Source organism: Peromyscus californicus, unplaced genomic scaffold (genome assembly GCF_007827085.1).
Source record: "Peromyscus californicus insignis strain IS unplaced genomic scaffold, ASM782708v3 Scaffold_11__1_contigs__length_118956290, whole genome shotgun sequence".
NCBI lineage: Eukaryota > Metazoa > Chordata > Mammalia > Rodentia > Cricetidae > Peromyscus > Peromyscus californicus.
In genome coordinates, this window is record NW_026294402.1 from 80,897,288 (window position 1) to 80,922,719 (window position 25,432).

General features: G+C 42.0%; 1 protein-coding gene across 4 annotated transcripts in view; it reads right to left on the minus strand.

Moving 5' to 3' along the window:
- The window catches only part of Ube3d (ubiquitin protein ligase E3D), a 150,924-nt gene that overhangs the window by 58,780 nt on the left and 66,712 nt on the right, over nt 1-25,432 (minus strand). For all 4 annotated transcript variants that reach the window (XR_008213602.1, XM_052715765.1, XM_052715756.1 and 1 more), the window contains one exon: nt 3,197-3,335. Coding sequence is in view for 3 of the 4 variants with exons in the window: in XM_052715765.1 (XP_052571725.1) it covers nt 3,197-3,335 (139 nt within the window). In the remaining variant the exon portion in view is untranslated. The remainder of the gene's footprint in view (nt 1-3,196; nt 3,336-25,432) is intronic.

The window sequence follows — 25,432 nt, forward strand, 5'->3', positions numbered from 1 at the left end:
AGTCATGAGCCTCTAAGGCTGTTTTAAATTCATACCATAACACCCCCTGCCCTCACTCAGCACACATTTTAGTAGAGGGAGAAGTCAAATGAATACAATCATTTCACAGGGCAGCGTGGTTAAAAAATAATGGTGATGGGGAGAAGGGAACTCATGGAGGGAGTCAGGTTAAGCCCTTGTGGGAGGGGACACATGAGCTGAGACCAGAGAAAGCCAGAGAGAACTAGCCATGCTAAAAGACCTGGCACAGAGTACTCTCCTAATAGCAGAAAAACAAACAAACAAAAAAAAAACCCAAAAACCAGTACACTGATGCTGTGGCCAGAACCAGCTTGTTGTAACAGCTTGTGTCCCTTTTTATCAACAGGAAGCCATGGGAGAATTCTAAGTAGGGAGTGGTTACGCCCATCTTCTTCTTGAGTCCTCCATAATAACTAAAGTACAGTGGTTCTCAATGCCTTCTGCTTGCAGATAATCACGCTGGGGGAGAGCAAAGGGCTGTCACAGAGCAGAGGCGAAGCTAGAATTATAACATTTGCACCAAAAGAGAGAAGTTATACCGAAGAGAGAGAGAATTCAGCTCAGCTCACAGTCACTACCTCAGCCTGGGAAGTAAGAGGACTGGACGGTAAGGAGAGGCGTCATAACCAGTGACGCTTTACTTTACAGCTCTTGCTCAAACAGCTCTTAGAGCGGATGTGTGGGAAAGTGAATTTCCAATTAAAACCAATCTCAAATGCAAGCAGAACTGGTGGCTCTTCTCTCAATTATCAGAGATGACTAAGTAGGTGTTACACAGATGAAATGGAGAATATTTCTCTCCAGCGCCGCCAGAGCCGTCTCTGTTTCTTCTGACGCTTCATGTGGAGTAAAAGGCCTGCTGAAAAGAGCCATTCCCAGAATGCTCCTGGTAAGAATACATCATCCATCTTTCCTGGGGTAAGGACGGGGATGAGACTTGGGGAGACATTGTTTGTAAGATTCTGCCAATGTTCTGTGACATGTTGTCATGTTCTGTGACAGTCACTCTGCAAAGGAGAGGAACCAGAAGTAGGGTGGCCACGGCAGGGACCCGGCCACTGAGGATCTGACAACTCTGGGGACTCCTCTCATTAGGGATGTGGAAGGCATACTGGTGCCACTGGTGGCATGATGCCCTTCCCTGCATCTGTGTTTATAGGATGCTGAGATGTCCCCCTTCAAGGGTGGAAGTAGAGAAAGTACCCGTTTCCTCTCTCAAATCTCTCATCTTCTATTTAGATGACTCCAGTACCTCCAAGCTCTTTAAGACCTCAGGTGATTCTCAGTTTACCTCATACACGAAAGACTGTCCTATCCCCCGCCCCCAACATGCCATAAAATCCACAAGTGGGGACCATCACCTGATGTAAACACCTCAAACGGTACATAAGAGAGAAAAGAGAATAAAATATAAATGCTGCTCCCCTGAAATAATGGCTGCCAAGTTTCTTATACCTCTCTCCATAAAAGGATGTGCTCATATATAAATGTTTGTATCACTCATTACACGGACTGATTACAGAATTTTAAATCACTTCTGGGTCAATGTGGGATACAAATAAAAGTTTTTATAGTACTGCAAAACAAGAGAGAGAGAGTGTGTGTGGACACCCTGGTAGATACACCCTACCTCTCTCTACAGTCATGCCACTAACAGCCCCTCAGCCAGCTCCTAGTCAAGTCGGGGGTTGGGGGAGGACAGCTTTAGTCTGGTCTTCAGCAGGCCTGAGGCCTTCTGGCTCGGTTTCCCTCTTGCAGGAGAGGGTATGCTTTAAAGCCCCTCTGGGAGTCTAGGACTGAGGTCAGTTAACACCAGAAACACAGGTACGCAGAAGCCAGAGTCTAAAATTTTGTTAGCGCCCAAGGTTCAGACAAAGGAAGCAAATCACAGAGATGACTGATAGAACAGATTCCCTAGAGAATCACACCAGAACAGCTCCTTTTGACCCATTTCCTGATTTTTTTTTTTCCACGTCCTGTTTTGCCATGTAACCAAGGAGCACTGTCACATCTATAGATCTTGACACTGTCCTAGGACCATCAGTGATCCTCCCTTCACAAGAACAGCCAACTCTACCCGCACTCACTTCTTGGCGCTGTGTGCCTCTCCCACCAGCATCTAAGGGCTTAAGAGTACTTTTTCTATCGTCAAAAACCAGAGAGATACACTCAGTTTTACTCGGTAGCTTTAGGTCACAACACAAGCCATTACTTGATTCTCCTTGGCCACCTCATGTGACAATTTGCTGGCTGCTAAGGAAGGGGTATGCCTGTTGTTCAGTCTACATGAGTAGCAGGGAATTGTATACATAAGTATCCACGGAGGGGAGAAGGGCTAAGGGAGGGGCTCAGGAGGGAGAACGGTGCTGAGAACATGGGTCCTTCATCCCCACTGAACACTCGGTCAGCATCTGACTTCAAGCTTAGAACAGTGCCACTAAAAATGACTTGATGTTTTTGTTCTAAATCAAAGTTTGGAGAGAGGAAGTGGCATTCACAGGCCTCTTGGCCAGATCTTCCTGCCATTTCTCTTGAGGAAGGGAAGATGAGGGTGTAAGAGAGGTCGGTCCCCTAGGAGTTGGTACAGGACACACCCAGACATCACATTTACCTCCTGGAGGGGCAAAGAGGGTGGGGGCTGAGCATGCGGCAGCAACAGCAGCAGGAGCAAGCAGCAAGCAGGTGTTTTTGCAGGAGTGGGTTTTTAAGGAGGAACAGGAGGGAATCTGTGTTAGAGTGAGTGGGTAAATCCTGATTGGACGTGTTAGTCCAATAATGAATTTTGATTGTTGGATCTTGGTGTTTTGTCTCAGGAATGAGTCAGTGGCCAAATAAGGAAATAGACCTTGGGGGCCAGCTTTAGGAAGGGAATCTAATAGTTTTTAGCAAGGAGAGGGAAACAAGGAAGGACAACACCTGTCAGCACCATGGTTGTCAAGCGCAGGCCTCTTAGAGAAGCCTTCAGAGGTTAGGGCAAGACTTGGAGTTAGAGAGTTATGGGTTCTGCCAAAGCTCGAGAGTCCCTGAATTCCGAGGCTGCATGTGTTCACTTACTGAAGAGAACATTGCAGTGTGCTACTTATTATCGTCATTTGAAGCTGTGGCTCTTCATGGCTGATCTCCTGTGCATGACAGGATCCTTGAAAAACATCTTAGTTAAGGAGCTCTTCCTTACCTGAAAGGAATTCATTTGGCGGAGGGACAGCGGCAGTGAGGCGTTGCTCCTGGACAGGATCAACAGCAGCTCCAAGCAGGTGGCAGAGGGCAGGGTTAAAGGGTGGACGCTGATGTCACTTTCCCACGTGCTGGCAAGCCTGAAACACACAGACTTGTTAACTTTCATAAATGCATGGTCAGAAGTACTTTAAAGAAATACGACATAGAGGAAAATTCGTGTGTGTGTGTGTGTGTGTGTGTGTGTGTGTGTGTGTGTGTGTGTGTGTAATATATAAAAGGTAGAAATAAAAATAGGAAGAAAATTCACAAGGTAGGGCGTGGTGGGTAAAGGTGGTTACTGCCAAGCCTGAGGACTTGACAAAGATCCCCAGGACTCACATGGTGAAAAAAAAGAACTGACTCCTACAGGTCATCCTGTGACCTCCAGTGCGCGCGCACACACACACACACACACACACACACACACACACACACACACACACACACTACAAAACAAAACAACACAGAATGAACTTTTATGTTCACAAGGTAAATGTCCAAGACATTTTTATGCTGTTGCTGGCATAAAGGAGACAGGTTACTCATTTGTCAGGTAATCACTTAACATTCAAAGTATAATAGTCATGGGACATGCAGGCTTATTTGAGTGAAACCTGCTGGGCGGGGTGGGGGACAGTAACGGCTGGCTAACACATTAAATGTCTCCCATGTTTCACATGTTCCATTCACACAGAATGCCTTCATGACCCTTCAGCCACCTAAGCAAGAGCCGTCACCTCCATTTTATAGATGTGGAGACATTCTGAGTGGAGAGGACCTTAGGAAATGTCTGGGTCGGTGACTGACTTTCAAACGTTTAAAGTGTTAGGATCTTTTTGTTCCAAAGTCTTGCTACAGGCCAACTGTCAGGCAAATAAAAGCAAAGGTGCCGTTTGAATAGCTTGAACGGGCGGGATGTTGCCCTTCATCCTTCAGAGGGGCCCTTGAAGAGGCTTTGTGCGATCTGTGGAGCCCATTTGACAACTCTTTCATGTGGGAGAGCAGGAAACTGAGCCTCGACACTAGACAAGGAAAGAGGCGCTGTCTGAGATGAGGCAGATGTGGAGAGCGTGGTAAGGCTGCGTCTGGAATCCTGGCTTTCAAACTCCCCATTTAATGAGAAAATCTAGGAGACGGTGCTGAGCAAACAGCGCAGTGACAGTCTAGGTCTAAACTTTTGCTTCTGTTTACTTGAGGATTCCGAGTGTGAGGCCCACCACAGCACCTGGCCACCATTCTTAGTTTTAAAGAGAACTACATATAAAATGTGTAATATGCATATATTTACTTTACAAATATATGCATTCTTTGGCATTTTTATGAACTGTAACCTCTGCAAATCAACTTTATACAAATCAGTGGTAACTGGTGGCAGCTTGGGGAGCACTGGTGGTTGAGACATGACGAACTTCAACATTGTGGAGGTGAGTCATGCTGAGGATTTAACGCTATCCCCAAACATTTGTTCTGCTGATCCATTTCTGCTGTGGGTGGCAGAGTTTACTCTGCCAGCTGGATAGACTAGAACAGATTGCACTCACTTTCCTATAGAAGACCTGGCTTCAGCAAGGATGCATTTGAATGAATTCTCTGTGCTTCAGAGATTGGTATTTTATATTGACTGGTCTGCTAGTCTTTCTGCTTTTGCTCATTATATTACATTCCCAGTATTTCTTTAAGCAGAAATAATGACGCTATTTTTTCAAAAAGTGAAACTTAGTTCTCGTCCAGTGGCTCCAAGCTCACTCTCCACCCTTCTCTTCATAGCTTCCCCAAGCCACACAGCTTACTTCCTGTCCTGTGCTGCACTGAACTATACATATACACTCTGACCAGCAGAGGCAGCTTCTAGGTCTGGATAGTAGGTATTCCTGCCAGTGGACTGGAAGTCCTCCTAAAAGATGTGCACAATATCATTTCCTTGGAGAGACCCTGTTTCTTCTCGCCCAATAACACATGTATATCTTTCATAGCTGTGTTACCATTTCTTACCCTCCAGGATTAGGGTTAGATATGAATGGATTCTTTTTACTTCGCAGTCTTATTTGAAAATAAAGATGAAAAAGCTGACTCAAAGCTGCTTATTTTACACACACCCCCTCACTTATGCTTTTTTGGTTCTGGGGATCAAACCTAGGACCTGTGCACACTAACTAAGCCCTCACTACATTCCCACTCCCACATTCAGTATCATTGCTTTTTAAGACAGAACAAAAATGCACCCCCCACAACTGTATGTTTAAAAGCAATTTAAGCACTCAAAACAATTTAAGCACTCAGAATTTATACTTTCAAACCTACCACCCACAAATGGATTCACTGAAGCTATTTACATCCTGATATTTTTAAGTGTACAGTAAAAATATTTGTTTCAAACCTACATCTCATTAAACGCCACATGATATATCCTTAGAATGTGAATGTCCCAGTGAGCCCAAACATCTATCCCCGGCTGGTCATGGGCCTCAGGAAGGGCTTCTTGACTGAAGTGAGCATTGCTGGAGCCTGCTGTACTTTGTGGGAGAGCACATTCAAGGCAGGGCCGCTTTCTCATCATTTTCCATTCCCTTTTTGGCAGTAATATTTTTGCAAGTAGAAGAGAAAACAATAAATACACAAATAAATATTTTAAGAGTTGTCTGGATTTATTATGGTTGTAAGATATTCTCTACAACGTGTGCTTAAATTTTATAAGTACAGATCTGAGGTTTCTTCCATCATTTATCCTGTGCCTAACACATCCAGAAAATGGGCCAGGCATACTGACTGTATTCGTTGTCTCATTTCCTAGAGGAGCCCTGAGTGGTAGGCACTGTTCATTCCAGCAGTCGGAAAGGTTATATGATTGTAACCAGCGCCACATGGTGAGTGAAACTGGTAGGACCAGAGCAGTCAGCTTGGCTTGAATCCAAAGGATATGATGTCCCCATCACTCTACATGGGTGCCTGAGGATGGTGTGTAGACTGTCATCTTCTCCATGCAGAAAGAAGCAGACCCTTGGCAACTGGATGTGCTGATGCCTGTCTCTCTATACATCAAGTTTTTAGCTTATAATGTATGGCACTTAGAATATTTTCACTCTTTTATAAGAAGTTATTTTTATCTTTCTCAAGATATTACTTAATTAATAAAGTATTCCAAAATTTGAATTAAAAAGGTAATAGGACACACACGAGAAAATATTCATATTAAATGAGAATATCTATATATCAGGTAAAAAAGATTGGGAAACAGTATAACACATCAATGGCTATTTTCCTTAGAGGAAAATAACTTTGTCATTTTTGTTCTCCTTCACAACTTTTTACTTTGCCCAGAAACAAGTTACTTTCAGGATGTTGCTGTCAATTCTGGTATAGACAAAGGCATGTTTCAATGTTGAGTAAAGGTTTCAACATTCTAACTGGCTATGTTGTGAACCATCAGAAAGGGCATTCAAACAAAAATGAAGAACTTTAGCACTGTCCTGTCATTCCCCAGCACGTCATCCTGGCTAAGCACACTGCAGTAAGTTACATTTAGAAAACTAAAGGAGGTTAGTGCTTGACTCATGTAATACGTTACAGCAATTCCTCGTGTAATATGTTACAGCATCGTGGTTTCTGTGGAAGGCCATTCTTATACTGAGAGTGGCAAGAGTTACAAGGAAACATAGTGATCCGTGTCTCTGTGATTACAAACATTTGCATGGTTTTAACCCAGCTCTTAAGACATCCTATGATTTTGCAGTTTTCCTTACTAAAGCCCATTAAGGGAAAGTCTGTTGTCCTGACCCCAGAATCAGGAAATGATAGGAAAGAAACACAAGCATGACCCTTCCCAGCCAACCTCCACACTCTGTGCTCTACCGTAGCAAGTATAATAGGTATTATTTAGTTGCTTCCATCCTAAAAGATACCATCCCCCAAGGTCAACATGCACTAACTTGCAGGTATCCTTAACCTCTCTCTTTAAGCAATCTGAATAAACTTTTTGTGCAGTTAGACAAAGCAGCCAGACTTAAGATGGATCAGGTTTCTCATACTCAATCGGATACAACAACTAGTCCTACTGCACATTATCTGTGAATGTTAACATTTACAAACTGCCTTTAATTTGAATCACTCCAAATATTATTTTAATCACATTAATACATAGGCAAAGACAGTATTACATGAAAAAATAAAAGTAGTTGTTTAGGAGAGTAAGAGCTCTGAGTATCTATCCTCTAAATCTCTAGATAATATCCACAATCTTTTTTCAATTAAGAAAGCAGGATAGGGGTGGAGGAGAGGAGGAGAGACAGGACAGAGGCAAAAAGGAGGAGGAAATGTCGGGACACACTTAAAATTCAGTTTACATTCAAACAATCACTAGTTATGACATGGATTTTAAGACACATGTTGACAAAACTGAGGTGTCACTTGTAGCTATCCACCCATGACTCAAACATTGGTAATAACATCGGATAAGGAAGACGATCAAAGCCTGCTGTGAAACACAGGGCAGAATCTGCTTTACTCCTGGTATTTCCTGCAAAGCATCGTAACTATTAGATGGCAATCAGCCATTCTCCAATAGGAATCAACAGGAAAGATACTTCAAAGGGAACAAGGAACCAAACATCAGTCGAAAGTTATTTCTGTGACTTTTAAGCACTGGGAAGGAAAAGCTTTCCTAAGAGACCAGAACTGTCATTTGGGTGACCAGAGTCTGTGAGACTGAAAGGAAAGCCAAGGACACACGGTCCACTTTTCTGAACCTTTGCATCAGGAAAACTCCCCAGAGACATAACTATACAGCCTGTCTCTTTTGAGACAACAAGAACGGGGGAAAATGTCACGCTTTCACATCTAACAAAAATACTGAGAATGAACAAGCCAATCTATCAGGAAAACAACCCAGAAAAATAGAAAGTGAAAACATGGAAGTCATTCAATGCAATGTAAGTTGGAATGGCAGCGATGACATAGGAGCGCAATACTAAGAATTACAATATCTTTAAAATGTGTGAGACGAAAAGATGATAATAGTATGAGAGAACCAAGATGAAAGATGCTAACTTAGATCTTTTATCTCTTGCACTTTAGTAGATGATACGGCCTTTTTAATGCTAGAACCAAAGACAACAGTGTACAAAAGGTCTCTAAATATAATGCTTTTCATGCTTGTAGATGTCAGAAACTCACCTAAAAAACTGTAATAATGATAAGTCCACTGATTTAATCTTGCAACCTTAAGAAACCAGGCAAGGGAACACAACTGAGCTATAGAATCATGAATATAAACCTATTTGATATGCAAGCTGTACAAACTTTAGGAAGTGCTCTCAAGGATGTAACACAGTAAAGTAACCAAATGGACTGCTGCACAGTAAAGTAACCAAATGGACTGCTGCTGTTTCTGATTCATCATGTTAACACCACTATACTCACTTAACATACTATTCCATGCATGTCCACAGCCCCGGATTCTATCCCCAGATGAAGGTGCTGCATATCTGTAATCTAGCACTTGGAAGGTAGAGGAAGGGGAGATAGAAGTTCAAAGTCATCCTTGGCTCTATAGAGAGTTTGAGGCAGTCAGGGCTATGTGAGGCTATGATGAGGGAGAGGGGAAAAAGGGAGAAAAAGAGAGAGAGAGAGAGAGAGAGAGAGAGATAGACAGACATACAGAGACAGAGAGAAAGAGATAGGGAGACAGAGACAGAGAGAAAACTAACTCATAAAAACAGACTATGGGAATACATGTACCTAATACATTTTAAATATGATTTATTAAGCAATGAACAATATCCACATGAAATTTTTTTCTGGAAAATATGGAGAAAAACCTTGATTTAAAAAAAAATCATACTAATTCTCTGAATTAAAGAACTCTTAAAAGCCAGAATTTGGGTACACGATTCTTGAAAGTTCTACTTTTCAAACTGCCAGTAAGACCTGTGAACTCATGAAGGGAAACATCCCACATATCAGGAAGTTCAGGGCGGACTAAAGATGTAGTTCAAGGCTGCTATCTAACAAGCATGAGATCCCGGCTTGGTCCCCAGCACGGCATAAACCCAGCACTACACTCTGGGGGTGGAGGTCTGAGGACAAGAATATCAAGGTCATCCTCAGCTATAGAGCCAGCCTGAGCTACATGAAACCCTATCTAAAAAAAAAAGTTCAGGGGAAACAGTTCTGTTTTAAATAATGTAATAACAGGCAGGAGAGATGGCTCAGCAGTTAAGAGCACTGGTTTGCTCTTGCAAAGGACTTGGGTTCGATTCCCAGCACCCACAGGGTTAGGTGGTTCATAACCATTCCTAAATCTCTTCTGATCTCTATGGGCACTGCATGCACATGATGTACCTACATACATGCAAGTAAAGCGTTCATACAAATAAAGTAAATAAATGTAAAAAATATACCAATAAAGCAACCTCAAAAATTAACATATTAATTCTTGCCCAGAAATTGAGATTTTTGTTTGTTTGAAATGATCACATGTATTGCAAGATAACAGTTGTTGGGAACACAAGAATATATTTAAAGCCAAACAACCAAAACAATAACAACAACAAAAATCTAGAGCATTCCGAATATATTCCTTTGATTTATTAATAGGTTTTATTTGTTTGGGGACTCAGAACTGGGTCTTACAATGTAGCCCACGCTGGCCTCAAAACCACTGCAGTTCTCCGGTCACCCTCTCCTAAGTGCTGGGTTTACAGATGTGAGGTCCTGGGGATTGAACCCAGGTCTTCACACATACTAGGTAAGCACTCTGCTAACTGAGTTACTCTAAAGAGAAGCTAGTCTATGGACAAGCCTCTACGAAACTTCCTAGTTGGAGTGATATCACTGAGAAGACAGAATTGGAAGCTCATTTAAAGAGGCCAGCTGCTCCCTTAGATCAAAAACAAAACCCTTCCATGTCATAGAAAATTTCAAATGCACAAAAGTAAGGGACAAGTCTAGCAAGCTCATGCACATGAAACTGAGGAAAACCCTGAGCAAGCCCTGTAGACTAACCCACTCCATCTGCTCCTAATGTCTGGTTTTCGGTAGATTTTAAAAACCAGTGACTTTACAGGCATCAAGGGCATCTCTGCCAGGCATCAGTCACCACAGGAAAGTTCATTTGCACATGTGCAAACCAATGGAGCTCTCCTAATCTCCAATCACCTTTCTCAATGCCTCATCCCATAAAGATCCCCAGGCCCTACCTTTGGACAGGTGAATTGGACATATGCCCTCCTGTCTTTACAAACTTGTCTTTTGTAAAATTCATTTTTTTCCATGATTAACCCACTAGGAGGCAGCCAGGGTTTGGGAGCATTTCCAACAAGCAACTTCAAACTCTCTGTTCTGAACCGTCTAGAAAATAACCTACAATAGCTGTACTTTTAGTTTTGAAGGAGCCCATTTATTACTTATGCAGAAAGCCAAAAGTAAAAGAATATATTGTGAGTCGAAGAGAGACAGCAAAACAGCATCAAATTGGGTGCTTAAAACATGGAGTGGAGTAGCTCCACGGAGAGAGCAAACAAAAGGTACCATCATCAAAGCAGGGACTAACACCAGCAGAAACCCACAGCAGAAAGAACAGCTAGAGTTCCTGACTGAGAGTGGCCCGGGTGGAGCAGAGTGTCCTCCCCAGTGAGGCTTCGGAGTGAAAGAACAAATAACAGCAGCTAAATGACACCACCAGCGTGGGTGTGTCCAACCACTCAGCAGAAACTGACTCAACAGGGTCCTAGGCAGACGTCTCTCCATCCTCTCATGGACAAGCCTCCACCTTTTCTCTCCCACTGCAGGCATTTTTATAGTTTGGGATAAGCACAGTCACCTCAGATGGAAAGCTTACCTGACAATATTTTTAAAACCCTTAGCTGCTTGCTGTTTTCCCCTTCCTTCTTACAGAGTTGGGGGCAGACTGCCTTAGACAGGGAGTCCTGGAGGATATCTGAAATAAACGGGCCGGAGTCTGGGACAAGGACCCGCTTGACAATTCACCAACATAATGTACATTACACCATGATTCTCTCAGAACTAAACTGGTTTTATCAACATCCCTACACACTACCTTATGTCCTGAATTATTTTGGAGTGAATCCCAGACAACATAATAATCCTTTTTTGAAAAAATACCCACTATATAATTTATTCTATTTAGAAAAAAAATGAATTCACCATTATTCCATCTGTAATCAGTGTTTAAATTTCCTCAATTGATTTGTTACTATGTCTACAAGTTTGAGTCCAGACTAAACAAATACACTGCAACTGTATTGACAACAAATCTTGTCACTCTTAATTTGTGCACCATACACTGTATGATTGCATCTGTATGAAAGGTTCCGATGGCGTAAGTACATAAAGACAAAAGGAGATTAGAGGTTTGCAGATCATAGAAAGAGAATGCCATGGGCAGTGACTTCATTAAAAGATTAGATAGTGGTGGTTTTACAACTTCAAGAATATACCAAAACCCATTGAATTGCACCTTTAAAGAGGCAATCTTATGGTGTGTAAACTATACTTCAGGTTAAAAGGGAGGTCTGGAAAACAACATTAAATTAGTTTTAGGAACACCAACAAACCTACCTAACCCTTTTTTTGAGATGGATGTACATTGGATGCACTGACACACATAATCATAGAGCAAGGCACTCACAAGAATAATTCCAACAGAAACAAAAGCACATTAAAGTCTCTATTATAATTCATCCTGAGTAATGTTTACTTTCAGACAGATGACTATGAGACACTTGGCTCTACACCATATTGCTTTACTCACAAAATATTCTTTAAATTTTATTTACACTTTTTTATGCATGTGTACATGTTTGCTATGCATGGTCACTCCCAGGTCTCAGTGCATGTGTGGAGCTCAGAGGACAACTTGGAGGAGTAGGTCTTCTCTTTCCAGCACAAAGATTCTGGGATTCAAGCTCAGGTTGTCAGGTATAGCAGTAAGTATTTACCCACTGAGCCATGCTGTTGGCCCACAAAACAATCTTGAAGTGTTTATTTGTACTCATTATTTTTACCACCATTCCCTGTCTCCACTAGGAATGCAGCCTCCAAAGCACTCATCCTGTCACGCTGCCATTTCTAATGTTTGTCCTTCCTTTATTTTTTCCCCCTCATTTAAAGACTATAATCTCTCCCTATTAACTTCCTCATTTAAAGACTATAATTTCACCCTCCTGTTATTCTGACACAACTGTAGATCCACATGCTGTTGAAAGAGACGAGAGAGAGATAAGAGATCAGAGGAATGGCCATCCGTAAAGCGCTTGCCCAGCAAGCACAGAAATCCAAGTTGAACTGCCAGACATAAGAAGTCAGACATGGTGCGGTGGCTTCTAAATCCAGGGGTCAGGAGGTAGAGACAGGAGGATCCCTGCAGCTTACTGGCCAGGAAGACTAGCCTAATTGGTGAGCTCCAGGTCAGCGAGTGACCCTGTCTCAAAAGAGTTGGTCAGCATGCTGTGGGTGACACCCAAGGTTGTCCTCTGGCTTCCACATGCATGTGTACTGAAGTGCACTTGCACATACACATCTAAAAAAAAAAAATAGAGATTCTATCTTTGATTCAGTTCCCCTTAGTGGTAAGAATCTATGAAACTAGAATATATCAACATTGACAGTCCAGCCCAACAGCTATGACAAGCAATTCTCTGTCTGTGTGTGTGTGTGTGTGTGTGTGTGTGTAGCTGCACAAAGTTTCATCACCTGTACAGATTTACGTGACCACACTGACAGCTTCACTTCCAGGACCTGGGGATCTCATAGGTCTTTTAGAGGCAGCCACCTCCCCCCTCCCCCACCAACCACTAGTCTGCTCTTCAGCTTCGTGATTTTGTTATTTCAAGGACATCCTATCAATGGATTCACACAGCACAAAGCCTTCTGGAGCTTCGCAGTTTCTCTAGGATAAAAGTGTTAAAATGCAAATGCTGAACCACATGATAGGCAGGTGCTTAAATTTTCTTAGCTTTAGTAGCGCCAAATATGGGGGTAAATGCTGAAAGATCAGAGAGACAAAGGAACAAGCCACAGCCACCACCTCTTACCAACTCCTCAGCCTGAAAAACCCTCTACTTCCTGTCTCCTCATGCCTTATATACCTTTCTCTGCCCAGCCATCACTTCCTGGGATTAAAGGCATGTGTGCTTCCCAAGCAAAGGCATGAGATCTCAAGTGCTGGGATTAAAGATTTGTGATTCCCAAGTACTGGCATTAAGGTGTGTGCCACCACTGCCTGGCTCTCTTTCTCTCCTAAACTGAATCAATCTCATCTAGTCCAGGGTGGCTTTGAACTCACAGAGCTCCAGAAGGATCTCTGCTTCCTGAGTACTAAGATTGAAGGTGTGTGCCACCACTGTCTGGCCTCTATGTATAATCCAGTGGCTTGTTTCGTTCTCTGATCTCCAGGCCAATTTTATTAGGGTACATAATATAACACCACACTATATCATCTTTTTTTCTTTAAGTTTAGCACTTTTTTTGTGTCCTGTTTGAGAAAAAATGTAGTGAAATTTTTAAGAATTTTAATGCATTCTCCCCTTCTCCAGCTACTCGTGCTTCTTCCTCCTTCCCTCACCATCACTGACTACCATGACCCAGTGGCCTCCAGCTGTCTGCAGGTCAACTGCTGTGGGACTATAACAAATGCTACCAAGGGGCCCATGCTGCAGGCCTCCAAATTACACCTTGGACATTGTTTCCTCTTGTCTCCCTGCAATGAACAATGCTACAGCAATGCCTGTACTTGGCTTGTATCTCTTTACATTTGGGTACCCCAATATGTACGAACCGGACTCTAATCATCAGTTTCAGGAGAGGAATTATCGGGTGGAAGGGCAAATGTCCTGTCAGATTTAACAGATATTTGCAGCAAAGTCTACACCAATTCACATTGCTACAACAATCCCCAAGAGTACTTATCTCATACTCCCACCAACAATGAATTAGCAGAGTGAATTTTTAAGGTTTGATGGAAAACAGTATGTTACAATATCTATTTGGTTTACACGTGCCCAATTTTAGTGAATTTAATTTCTTCGGATACATTTGCTGCCCCTACCTCTACCATTCATGCTGGAGCTTGAACTCAGGACTTCATGCATATTATGGCTTGTTTGTTTGTTTTAACTTATTTCAAATTTGTGTTGAGTCATATGCAGGCATAAATCAAGAAATCCATGGAGTCTGCTTAAGGAGTACTAGGGAATTTATTAGGTATAAATTGAGGAAATACACTCATGAATACAGAACTGAGTAAATGGTGGAAGTCGTCCTCTGTTCTGACTGGGAGCAAATCTACCTAGCAGCCTGCTTACGCCAGGAAGAAGAAACCTGTGAGAAGGGGCTTCTTGACCCCTCTCCCTTTCCTTTTAAGAGGTCACATGGGAGGCAAGAAGCACTGCCTCCTTAGGGCCATATAGCCCAAGGTCATGGGTGGAGCAAATACCACCACATAGGCATATCCCACTGTGCAATTGTAAGGATGACCTTAGATCCACCCCAAGATGCTGCATTATAGAACTGTAACTACCCTTCCTCTACAAGAGGAGAGTTGGTAATGGCATAATTCAGCTGAGATGAATCAATCCTAGTTAATCTTGGGACTTCAGTTACTAGTCACTGACTTGCATAATCTTAAACCCCAAGTGGCTTTTTCTGAACCACTGGAAGACAAATTCTAGTGACTAAGAATGCTGAGAGGTCCCTGAAAATCTCATCTGTTAAGGCTATCTCTTCAGTCCCTAAATTGATTGGGGAAGAGGGTGATATTTCTAAGAGGTAGGGTATCATAGGAAGAAGTTGGTCACATGGGGCATGCTCTAGAAGGAAATAACAAGACCATGTCCCTCTCTTCACTTCCCAGCTGCCACAAGGTAAGCAGCTGCCTCTGCCAGGCATTAAGCCATTCAGCTTTATTCCATGTCCCCAAACAGAAAATTGGCTGATTACGGACCAAAACTTCTGAAATCAAAGGCCCAAATAACCCATCCCATTCCTCTTTTTAAGCTGATTATCTCAGGTGTTTTGTTACAGTAACGGACACCAACACACTGTTTGTTCCTGAAGAGGGAAGACAGCCCAAATGCCAAGATTATGACTCCTGTGCAAGAGTCCTTGGTTTAGCAAGTTTAGCACTTCAGACCTTTTTGAGAAGCCATGTGTCAATGGAGCTGTGGTAGTGCTGGCTTTAAGTTCACATTTAAAAATAATCACATGGAAGCAAAGGGAACTATGTGTGGAGGCGGCCTGGTTTGAATCCACACATTTAAAGGCAGTACATAATCCCAAAATTTAAATGTGCATGAAAATGGAGTTTGGTATTCTTTCTCCACTGTGTACATTGCAGAGCTCTTCAATTTCAGAGTTAAAAACCAAATAATGTGCTTCAGTAGGGCATTTCTATTTTTGAAATCCAAACATGAATCATTCACATGAATGCAAAAAATGTAAATATATATATATATATATATATATATATATATATTACAAAAAAATAGCTTACTATGTCCTTTAAAGAATTTATTTTTTAATGTGGTGGCACATGCATTGAATCCCAGTAACCAGGAGGCAGAGGGAAGTTGATCTTACTGAGTTCCAGACCAGTTAGAGTTATATAGGCACACATAGCCATATAGCCATACAGAGCCACAAACAGAAACACACACACACACACACACACACACACACACACACACACACACACACAGCCACACAGTCACACACACACACACAGTCACACACACACACACAGTCACACACACACAGCCCCCCACATAGCCACACAGTCACACACACACACAGACACACACACAGAAGAAGGAAGAGAAGGACAAGGACTTACTCTCTTAAATAAACTATGACCAAAAACAACAACAACAACAAAACTCGAAAGTGGGACAATTTTGGGTAAGTCAAGTTGGAACCAACTTCCAAGTTATCTAGCATAGAGAAAACATGTCTACCAATTGCAAATCAATTCCTCCTTAAGAATCTGACTTGCATATAACTAAATTACCTAAATAAAATGAAAACAAACAGTAAGGTTTGTCAAGGCAACCAAGAAAGTCTCCTGAACTTTACAAGTATTATTTACTCATCACCTGAAACTTAAAGAGACCTCTGTACAGGACTGGTCAATATGCTCCAAAGACTGTATGTTCTAAGAACCAAATATTGTTAAATGGGGCTTTCAGAAACTCATTTCATTTCATTCATTGTAATCTTCAAAGGCCAGTTGCTGTTGTTTTTTGTTGGTTGGTTTTTTTTTTTCCACCACACCCTGGAACCGAGCTCTCTCTAACTGACTCTCCCTATTCTACATTGCATTTATTTTAAGAGACTGTTCTCAAAAGTTGGTTCGAAGGCATGAAAAAGAAACTTAAAATTATGATTATCCCTGAAGAGTACAGGAGAGTGTAGCTATGTGGGTGTGTTAAGTATGGGCTACTCCAAAGTCAGCATTCTGGAAAGGATTTAAAGTTCCTGCAAGAAAGTGAAGGAACTAAACACCCAGCATTACCAACATTAGAAAAGCTAACTTGTTTTTTTTTCAATCAGCGATAATAACATAACCTACTGCCTTCCTCTGAATCTACTCATCCTGTAATGAAAAATTACTTATGAGTGTTAAAGCAAGAAAACACTGAAGATTTTTTCTAACATATTTAAAAAAAATCCAAACAACAACAAAACAATGATTCTGACAGTCAGAATAAAATAGCTTCAGTTGGGTTTAGAAGAACACACTGTAATTCCAATTGTTCAGTTTTTGATAAAAACATTCAAAACACATGTATATGTTACATATATATACATATATACTTTATATATACTTTAGTAAATAAATAAAATAAGCTTATTTTTCCACTGAGATGATCTAATCTACACTTTTGATACCCAAGTTTATCTCTTATGTAGAATGCAAGCACATTCCCCTTATCTATGTCTCCATTATGTATAAGAATTTAAGAAATGAGCAAAAATAAGCCACTGCTTTAAAGTATGAAGTTCCTAGACTCAAGACCAATCTGATGTGGAAAATAGTTACGACGTTCTAGTATTTAAAAAAAAAAAAATCATTCTTCAGAATGGACAAGGCTCTAGGCTTGTTTCCAAACCTCTCCTCCCCAATTAAAAGCAAAATAAAGAACAGCACATGCTGCCAATATTAATTCATGTAAACTTAAAATTAAATTGTCTAACAGTGCCACTATGTATATGTATATAAGGAGAAACATGCAAGGAAGAGGGCCAGTATGTTAGCAGGGAATGTCTGTGGAGACTGGGACCATAGGAATCTCAGGTGGGCAGCAGGCACACCACCTACTGAGCCATCCTGTCAGTCATTTTTTTTTTTTTTACATATTTATTTTTCTATCTCCTTCTACATTGTGGCTCTGGGGATTGAACTCAGGTCCTGAGGCTTGGTTGACAAGTGCCTTTATCTGCTGAGTCATCTTCCAATTTCTCAGGTCATCCAATTTTTAATTAAGATGATTTACCTGAAACTAACTCAGGATGCAGTTTACTCCATGGAAAAAAGTACTTAATGACCTGAATTGAAAATTCCAGGCCTTTCTTTTCATCATTGGCAACACTGAAGTTTATCCAGATGTGAATGAACAAATTTGATGGTTGCTATATTCATAAGATGCTTTTCTTGGACAACAGAAAGGAGAAAATAAATAATACAAACAAGTGATTACTGGAGGTGACCTGAGCAAGTATGCTATGTATTATTAAGGGGAAGATAAAGACATGTCCATAGAACTAGGAAGATATTTCTTCTAAATGCTAAGAAAAAAAAATACTCACACCTAAAACATGAAGCACAGTATTCCTGTAATTTATATTAACCAGGAACACAGTAAAAAGCTAAAGCCATTTGCCTTTGCTGAAAGAAAGTAGTGAATATGGCTTCTTTGGAGAGGCTTCAAGTGCCCAGCCAGAATTCCACCTAGCATCCATTCACGTAGTCAGTGTTTCTAATCAAATTATAAGAATGGCCAGTCTACCTGGAGCAATGATCCTAGTAGGTCTTGCAACCTAATCACAGCCAGCCTAGGACTTACAGAGGCAACAGCTGTTTTAACAGTTGGGTTTCTCCAAAATTAAAATATTCTATTCCTGACAGCGCCTAGCAACTCAACTGCTAGAACAGCTGCTCAACTTGAAGAGTTAAAATCAAGTGTACAACCAGCTCCCTCCGAGCTGCAACTGCTAGCAGACCCTTTCAGAATAGCAGTTCTAAAACCCAAGCTCAAGTTGACATTTTCCAACCTGTTTAAATTTTCATACTTGCACTGTCTCTCCCTGTGACCTTCAGTCAACATCATCTCTCTTGGAATCTGTCCTTTGTGTCCTTCAGATGCTCAGCCACCACAGCCACCTGGAGCTCTCCACTCCCCCCATCTGGCTACTTATATTTTATTCCCCCTCCCGCCATCTCAAAAGCATTTTCAATCTGCAGAAACAGTGCAGGACTCTATTAAGTGAGACATAACTTCCAATGACATCTGAGTTTAACTCTTGAGGTAACGCGCTGGCTAGTTTTATGTCAACTTGACACAAGATAAAATCATCTGAGAGGAGGGAACCTCAATTGAGAAAACACCTGCACAAGATCAGGCTGAAGGCAAGCCTAGAGGGAATTTTCTCAATTGATGGGGGAGGACCCAGTCAATCGTGGATGGTGATATACCTGAGTGGTGGTCCTGGGTTCTATAAGAAAGCAGGCTGAGCAGGAGAAGCCAGTAAGCATCATCCCTCCATGGCCTCTGCCTCAGCTCCTGCCTCCAGATTCATCCCATTTGAGTTCCTGTCCTGACTTCTTTGATGTCGAACAGTGATATGGAAATGGAAGCCAAATAAACCCCTTCCTCTAAGTTGCTTTGGTCATGATGTTTAACAAGAGCAAAAGTAACCCTAACTAAGAGACGCTGGTACCAGGAGTAGAGTGTTGCTGTGACAGATTTGACCAGGTTTGGGGGAGGATTGCGGAAGGACTTTGGAATTTTGGGCTGGAAGAGTCATTAGTGTTGAGAGCTCAGGGGGCTGTTCTGTCAGAGCTTTGAAGATAAGAACGTTGCGAACAGAGCAGGCGATGGAGGTCTGGCTTGTGAAGTTTCAGAGGGAAGCAAAGGCTCTATTGGGTCATGTGTGTGAAGAATCAGAGGTGTCTGGTCAGCTGGAGCTGAAGGATCAGCTGTGATTAACAAGAGACCAGAACCACTCAAGTAAAATCGTTTTTGCTGGAACAATTGATGGTGGTTAGCTGGAGCTGAGAAATTAGCAGTGATTAAGAAAAGAACAGCATCATTGAGGTGAAATCTTCTGGGAAGTGTTTTCTGAGAGTCATTAGCACACAGAAACTGTGTTCCAGAGGCAGCCAATATTGCACCTCATGCTGGCATCCCAACTTGGTGGTGTAAGAGTCACCCAGTAGTACTGATTTTGAAGGCATGAAGGGATCATGGAGAGCAACTGAGGCTTTGCACTATGAGAGGCCATTGGTGAAGATGCAGCCTCAGTAGCAATTGAAGGCTCAGGATTTGAAGGGGTCATGGAGAGAAGTGGAGGCCTGACACCATGAAGAGAGCCTAGGAGAGGCTATTGGTGAAAGTGCAGCCCAGGTGCAGCCTAAAACCCAGCATTTTGGAAATGCCAGTACATCAGGATGACTACCAAGAACAGCAGCAGCGGTGGACAGGAACATGCCAGAATTTAGGGGACAGGCTGTGCATGCTGCAGTGGGTAGAACCAGAGAAATGACCCAAGTCCCTTGGAGGAGCCCAGAAGATTGTGAGTGGATCCCAGACATTGGACACTGTGTTATTTACAATGTTAGGAGTTTGGTTTTGCTTTGATTTGACTGTAACTGTGCCCTGGTTCTTCTAGTAAGGAGGTACTTAATTTATATTTGATTTTACAGGAGCCCACAGTTGAGAGAATTTAAACTTTAAGGGGGGAGGGGGTGAAGAAATTTTGGGAGTTTTACAGAGAATGTGGGTTTTAAAAGAGACTGGAATACTTTTGAAGAGACAACTTTTAATGTGTTTGAATTTGTAAAGTCTATGGGACTTTTAAAGTTATTGAAGATTTTAATGTGAAACCTTAGAGATGAATGAGAAAGGAAAGGCTGTGGCTTAATGGTTATGTGTTTGTGTTTTAAGTTGACAAGGGTAAATTATGCTGGATAGTTTTATGTCAACTGGACAAAAGCTAAAGTCATCTGAAAGCAGCAAACCTCAACTGAGAAAATGCCTCCCTAAGATTAGGCTGTAGGCAAGCCTGTAGGGCATTTTCTCAGTGATTGATGGGGGAGAGCCCAGCCAATTGTGGGTGGTGCCATACCTGGGCTGGTGGTCCTGGATTCTATAAGAAAGCAAGCTGAGAAAATCCTGAAGAGAAAGCCAGTAAGCAGCACCCCTCCATGGCCTCTGCCTCAGCTCCTGCCTCCAGGTTCCTGTCTTGTTTGAGGATTGAATGTTGATCTGGAAGTGTAAGTCAAATAAACCCTTTCCTCCCCAAGTTGCTTTGGTCATGGTATTTTATCACAGCAATAGTAAACCTAACTAAGAACCAGCTCAAAATGCTCTGTGGCATATACCTTTCATTTTGGATCACGATACACATCCTTCCAAACTCTGCACTTGTCATCAAATTATCTATCCTTACCAGCAACATAGAAAGCTTAGGAGGGTGTGTGTATGTGTGTGTGTGTGTGTGTGTGTACAAGTGCATACATCGGGCTCCTGTGTGTACTAAGTATGCACTGTCCACTAAGCAACACACACAGCTCCCTATATCCAATCTTTCTATTTATCCATCTGACTTCTCACCTCTGCCAACTGACCAAGCTAAACTGACCCAGATAAAGCTCTTTGAGTCTGCAATAGATCTTGATCCGGACTTTGTAACGTGCCCTCTCCTCTCAAAAGTCTCCGCTCTCTACAACTCTACTGAGCTACAGATAATTTAAAACCTTAGCTCCCAGGTCTGTCTAAAAATAGATTGACTGCAAGACCCAGACTCATCAAACCCGAACAACCACACCAACTCTCAGAACGTATTTCAAGATCGGAAAATCCTTCCTTCCGTAGCCCCAGCCCTTCTGCTGCATCAGGCACAGAGATCCTGCCTATTAATCTCAGAAACAGCCTCTCGCCCGTGCCCCATGTCTCAGCCTGGAGATTATAAATAAGAGAAGCTCACAGACCTTTAGACAAGGACGCAGTCCCAGGGTGTGTGGACTCTGACAGAGGCACCCAGAGAGCCTTGGAAACAGGGCTCTGACCCAGGGCTGGAAGTCCTTTAATAACTCATGCCAAACTCTAATTACAAAGACAGGAGAGCTCGAGTTTGTTAATTAAAGCAGACTTTGAAATGCAGCCCCGCTGTCACTTTCCTATTATCACAATGTTGGCACTGAAGACACTAGCCCAAAGTCTCCCAAATTTCTCCTGCAGTCAGCCTGTAGACCGCTGCATTCTTCCAGCTCACAATACTGTTAGGATCAGTTTTCCTTTATGGAGCTAAACATAGAAAAGTTTTCATTTTTAATAAGAGCTCAGATAAATAACCCTAAGTCCCAAAGGGCCTTATTAAAACAGCCTCGTAAAAGTTTTACACTTGCATATGAATTTGAAAAAAAAAAATGTCTACCTAGCAGTTTGTGCTCCTGCTGACTTCTCTAGCCTTGGGGAAGTTATTGTTAAAATTCATATGTCTTGCGATTTCAAATGATTTAAAGCAGTCTATTATGATAAATCACCATGAAGTACACCCAGAGAAAGCCACTGTTCAAACAAAAATCTCAATTTTAAATACACAAAGTACACACAATGCACCCACTGGGATGTTTAAATAGCATTAAGGTTCTGATACACCAATCACCTAATCACATTCTATCCTCAGCGCCTAGGATACAAAATGTATTTTGTACCAACTGATTCATTTCCCCTTTCTTTTATCTAGGAGGTCATTTCAACACATTTTGACTCTACCCTGGAGAATTAAATTCTACACAGGAAGGTTCCCCCCAAACTGGAAATTAAATCAGGGAGAATAAAATGAACATAGGTACTAGGTGACATCAGCAGTTTATCACTTCTCTTACTAGATATGGGAAGATCTAGACTGACACTATATATTTAAAGGTGAGATGATGGATACAAACAGAACAGAATCTTACGTTCAAACAACCAAAGGCTGGAGATAGCTTTTTTTCTTCTTCTTTTTTTTCCTGAGATAAGGTTTCTCTGTATAGTCCTGGCTGTCCCGGAACTGGCTCTGTAGACCAGGCTGGCCTTGAACTCACAGAGATCCACCTGCCTCTGTCATGGTTGGTTTTTTTTTTTTTTTTTTTTTTTTTTTTGAGTGCTGAGATTAAAGGTGTGTGCCACCACACCTGGCTCTAAAGATAACATTTTAAAACTGTCTCAGCTCCTAGAGCACTTCATAATACACTTAATAATTACTAAGTACTAAATGAGTCTTTAAGAAAACAGCGGAAGCCTGGTGGTGGTAGCATATACCTTTAATCCCAGCACACAGGAGGCAGAGGCAGGCAGATCTCTGAGTTCTGGCCAGCCTGGTCTACAGAGTGAATTCCAGGATCGCAAGGACTAAACAGAGAAATCCTGTCTTGAAAAAACTGAAAATAAATAAATAAACAAATTAATTAATTAATTAGTTAATTAATTAAACAGCTTATGGATCAACTTCTGTGATTATTGCTCCATCACACCAGGGGCAGAACTGGAGCTTTGAGCCACTAACTGCTATTCTCTAGCTAACAGTGGAAATGTACAAGAACTCAAGGACAGAACCTCAGAGCAGAAGCTGGCATACTATCCTCTTGGTAATACTCCCAAGATGTGGCTACCTGGTCTTTACCTCTGTGAGGAAGTTCTTTATATATAGAATAGTGTGATCTTCAAACCCTGGGCCCTTTAGAAACTATCCGACATTAACACCCTGCCCTCTACACTACCCATTTTCTCTACACTAACCATTTCCTATTTTCTCCAACACAGAATCCATGAGCTAGGCAATTCTCTCTCCTTGTTGATTTTGTTTTTAATAAATTTATTTATTTTACAACCCAGTAGCAGTTTCCCCTCCCTCCTCTGCTCCCAGCTCCTCCCTCCAACGCCCCTCAGTTACCACCCCCCAATACACTCCTCCTTCATTTCTATTTTAGAAAGGGCAGGCTTTCCATGAATATCAACAAAACATGGCATATTAAGTTGAAGTAAGACTAAGCACCTCCCCACTTATTAAAGCTGGGCAAGGTGACCCAGTATGAGAAATAAGGTCTCAAAAGCCAGTAAGGGCCGGGCGGTGGTGGCGCACGCCTTTAATCCCAGCACTCGGGAGGCAGAGCCAGGCGGATCTCTGTGAGTTCGAGGCCAGCCTGGGCTACCAAGTGAGTTCCAGGAGAGGCGCAAAGCTACACAGAGAAACCCTGTCTCGAAAAACCAAAAAAAAAAAAAAAAAAAAAAAAAAAAAAAGCCAGTAAGAGTTGGAGACAGCCCCTGTTCCCACTGTTAGGAGTCCCATAAGAGGACCAAGATACACAACTGTAACATATATGCAGAGTGCCTAGGTTAGCACCATGCAGGCTTCCTGGTTGTTGGTTCAGTCTCTGTGAGCCCCTGTGAGCCCAGGTTAGTTGATTCTGTGGGTTTCCTTGTGGTGTCCTTGACCCTTGTGCCTCCTATAATCCTTCCTCCTCCTCTTCTACAGATTCCCCAAACTCTGCCTAATGTTTGCTTGGGGGTCTGCATCTGTTTCCCTCTGTTATAGGATGATGCCTCTCTAATGACAATTGGGCTAGGCACCAATCTGGTCAAAAGAGATGGCCAGTTCAGGCTACTTATCCTCTACTGCTAGGCATCTTAGCTGGGAGATTCCCTTACCTCAGTTTTTTACCAGACCCTGAAATGCATCCCCTTTTCAGTATTCTATTTACTACTCTTCTTCTCCGTTCCCTCCCACACACACCTGATTGCTCATGTTCCCATTCCCACCAGCCCTCAGTCCACTAACAAAATCTCTTCTATTTCCCCTTCCTAGTTTCTCTAGGTCTGTGGACTGTAGCATAGTTATCCTTTACTTTACAGCTAATATCCACTTGAGTATGCACCCATACCATGCTTGTCTTTCTTCGTCTGGGTTATCTCACTCAGGATGATTTTTTTTTTTCTAGTTCCATCTATTTGCCTTCAAATTTCCTGGTGTCCTTGTTTTTAACAACCAAGTAATACTCCATTGTATAAATGTACCACATTTTCTTTATCCATTCCTTGGTTGAGGGGCATCTAGGTTATTTCCAGGTTCTGGCTATTACAAATGAAGCTGGTATGAACATAGTTGAGCAAGTGTCCTTGTGGTATGATTGAGCATCCTTTGAGTATATGCCCAAGTGTGGCATAGCTGGGTCTTGTGGTGGACTGATTGCCAGTTATCTGAGAAACTATGACAAAGAAGCCAAAAACATACAATGGAAAAAAGAAAGCATCTTCAACAAATGTTGCTGCTCCAACTAGATGGTGGCATGTAGAAGAATGCAAATACATACATATCTATTGCCTTGCACAATGTAGCAATGTGCAAACACTGAACTATATACTTGTTCTTTTTAAAAAGAGAAACATTTCAATGTGTCATATCCATAGTACAATTGTGATGGCTATTGGCTGTTAACTTGATACATGTGGAAAGAGGGACCCTCAGTTGAGGAGCTGCCAACATCAGACTGTCCTATGGGTATGTTTGTGGAACATTTTCTTCATTGCTTATTGATGGAGAAGGGACTACCATACTCTGGTGGTTTGAAAGAAAATGGCCTCCAAAGGGAGTGGTACTATTAGTCAGTGTGGCCTTGTTGGAGGAAGTGTGTCACTATGGGGGTGGGCTTTGAGGTCTCCTATGCTCAAGCTATGCCCAGTGTCACAGTTCACTTCCTGTTGCCTGTGGGCCAAGATGTAGAACTCTCAGCTCCTTCTCCAGCACCATGCCTACCAGCATGCCACCATGTTTCCTGCCATGATAGTAATGGGCTAACCCTCTGAAAATATAAGTCAGTCCCTAATTAAGTGTTTTCCTTTATAAAAGTTGCTGTAACCATGGTGTCTCTTCACAGCAATTGAAACCCTAACTAAGACACCTATTATAGGCAGAGCCACTC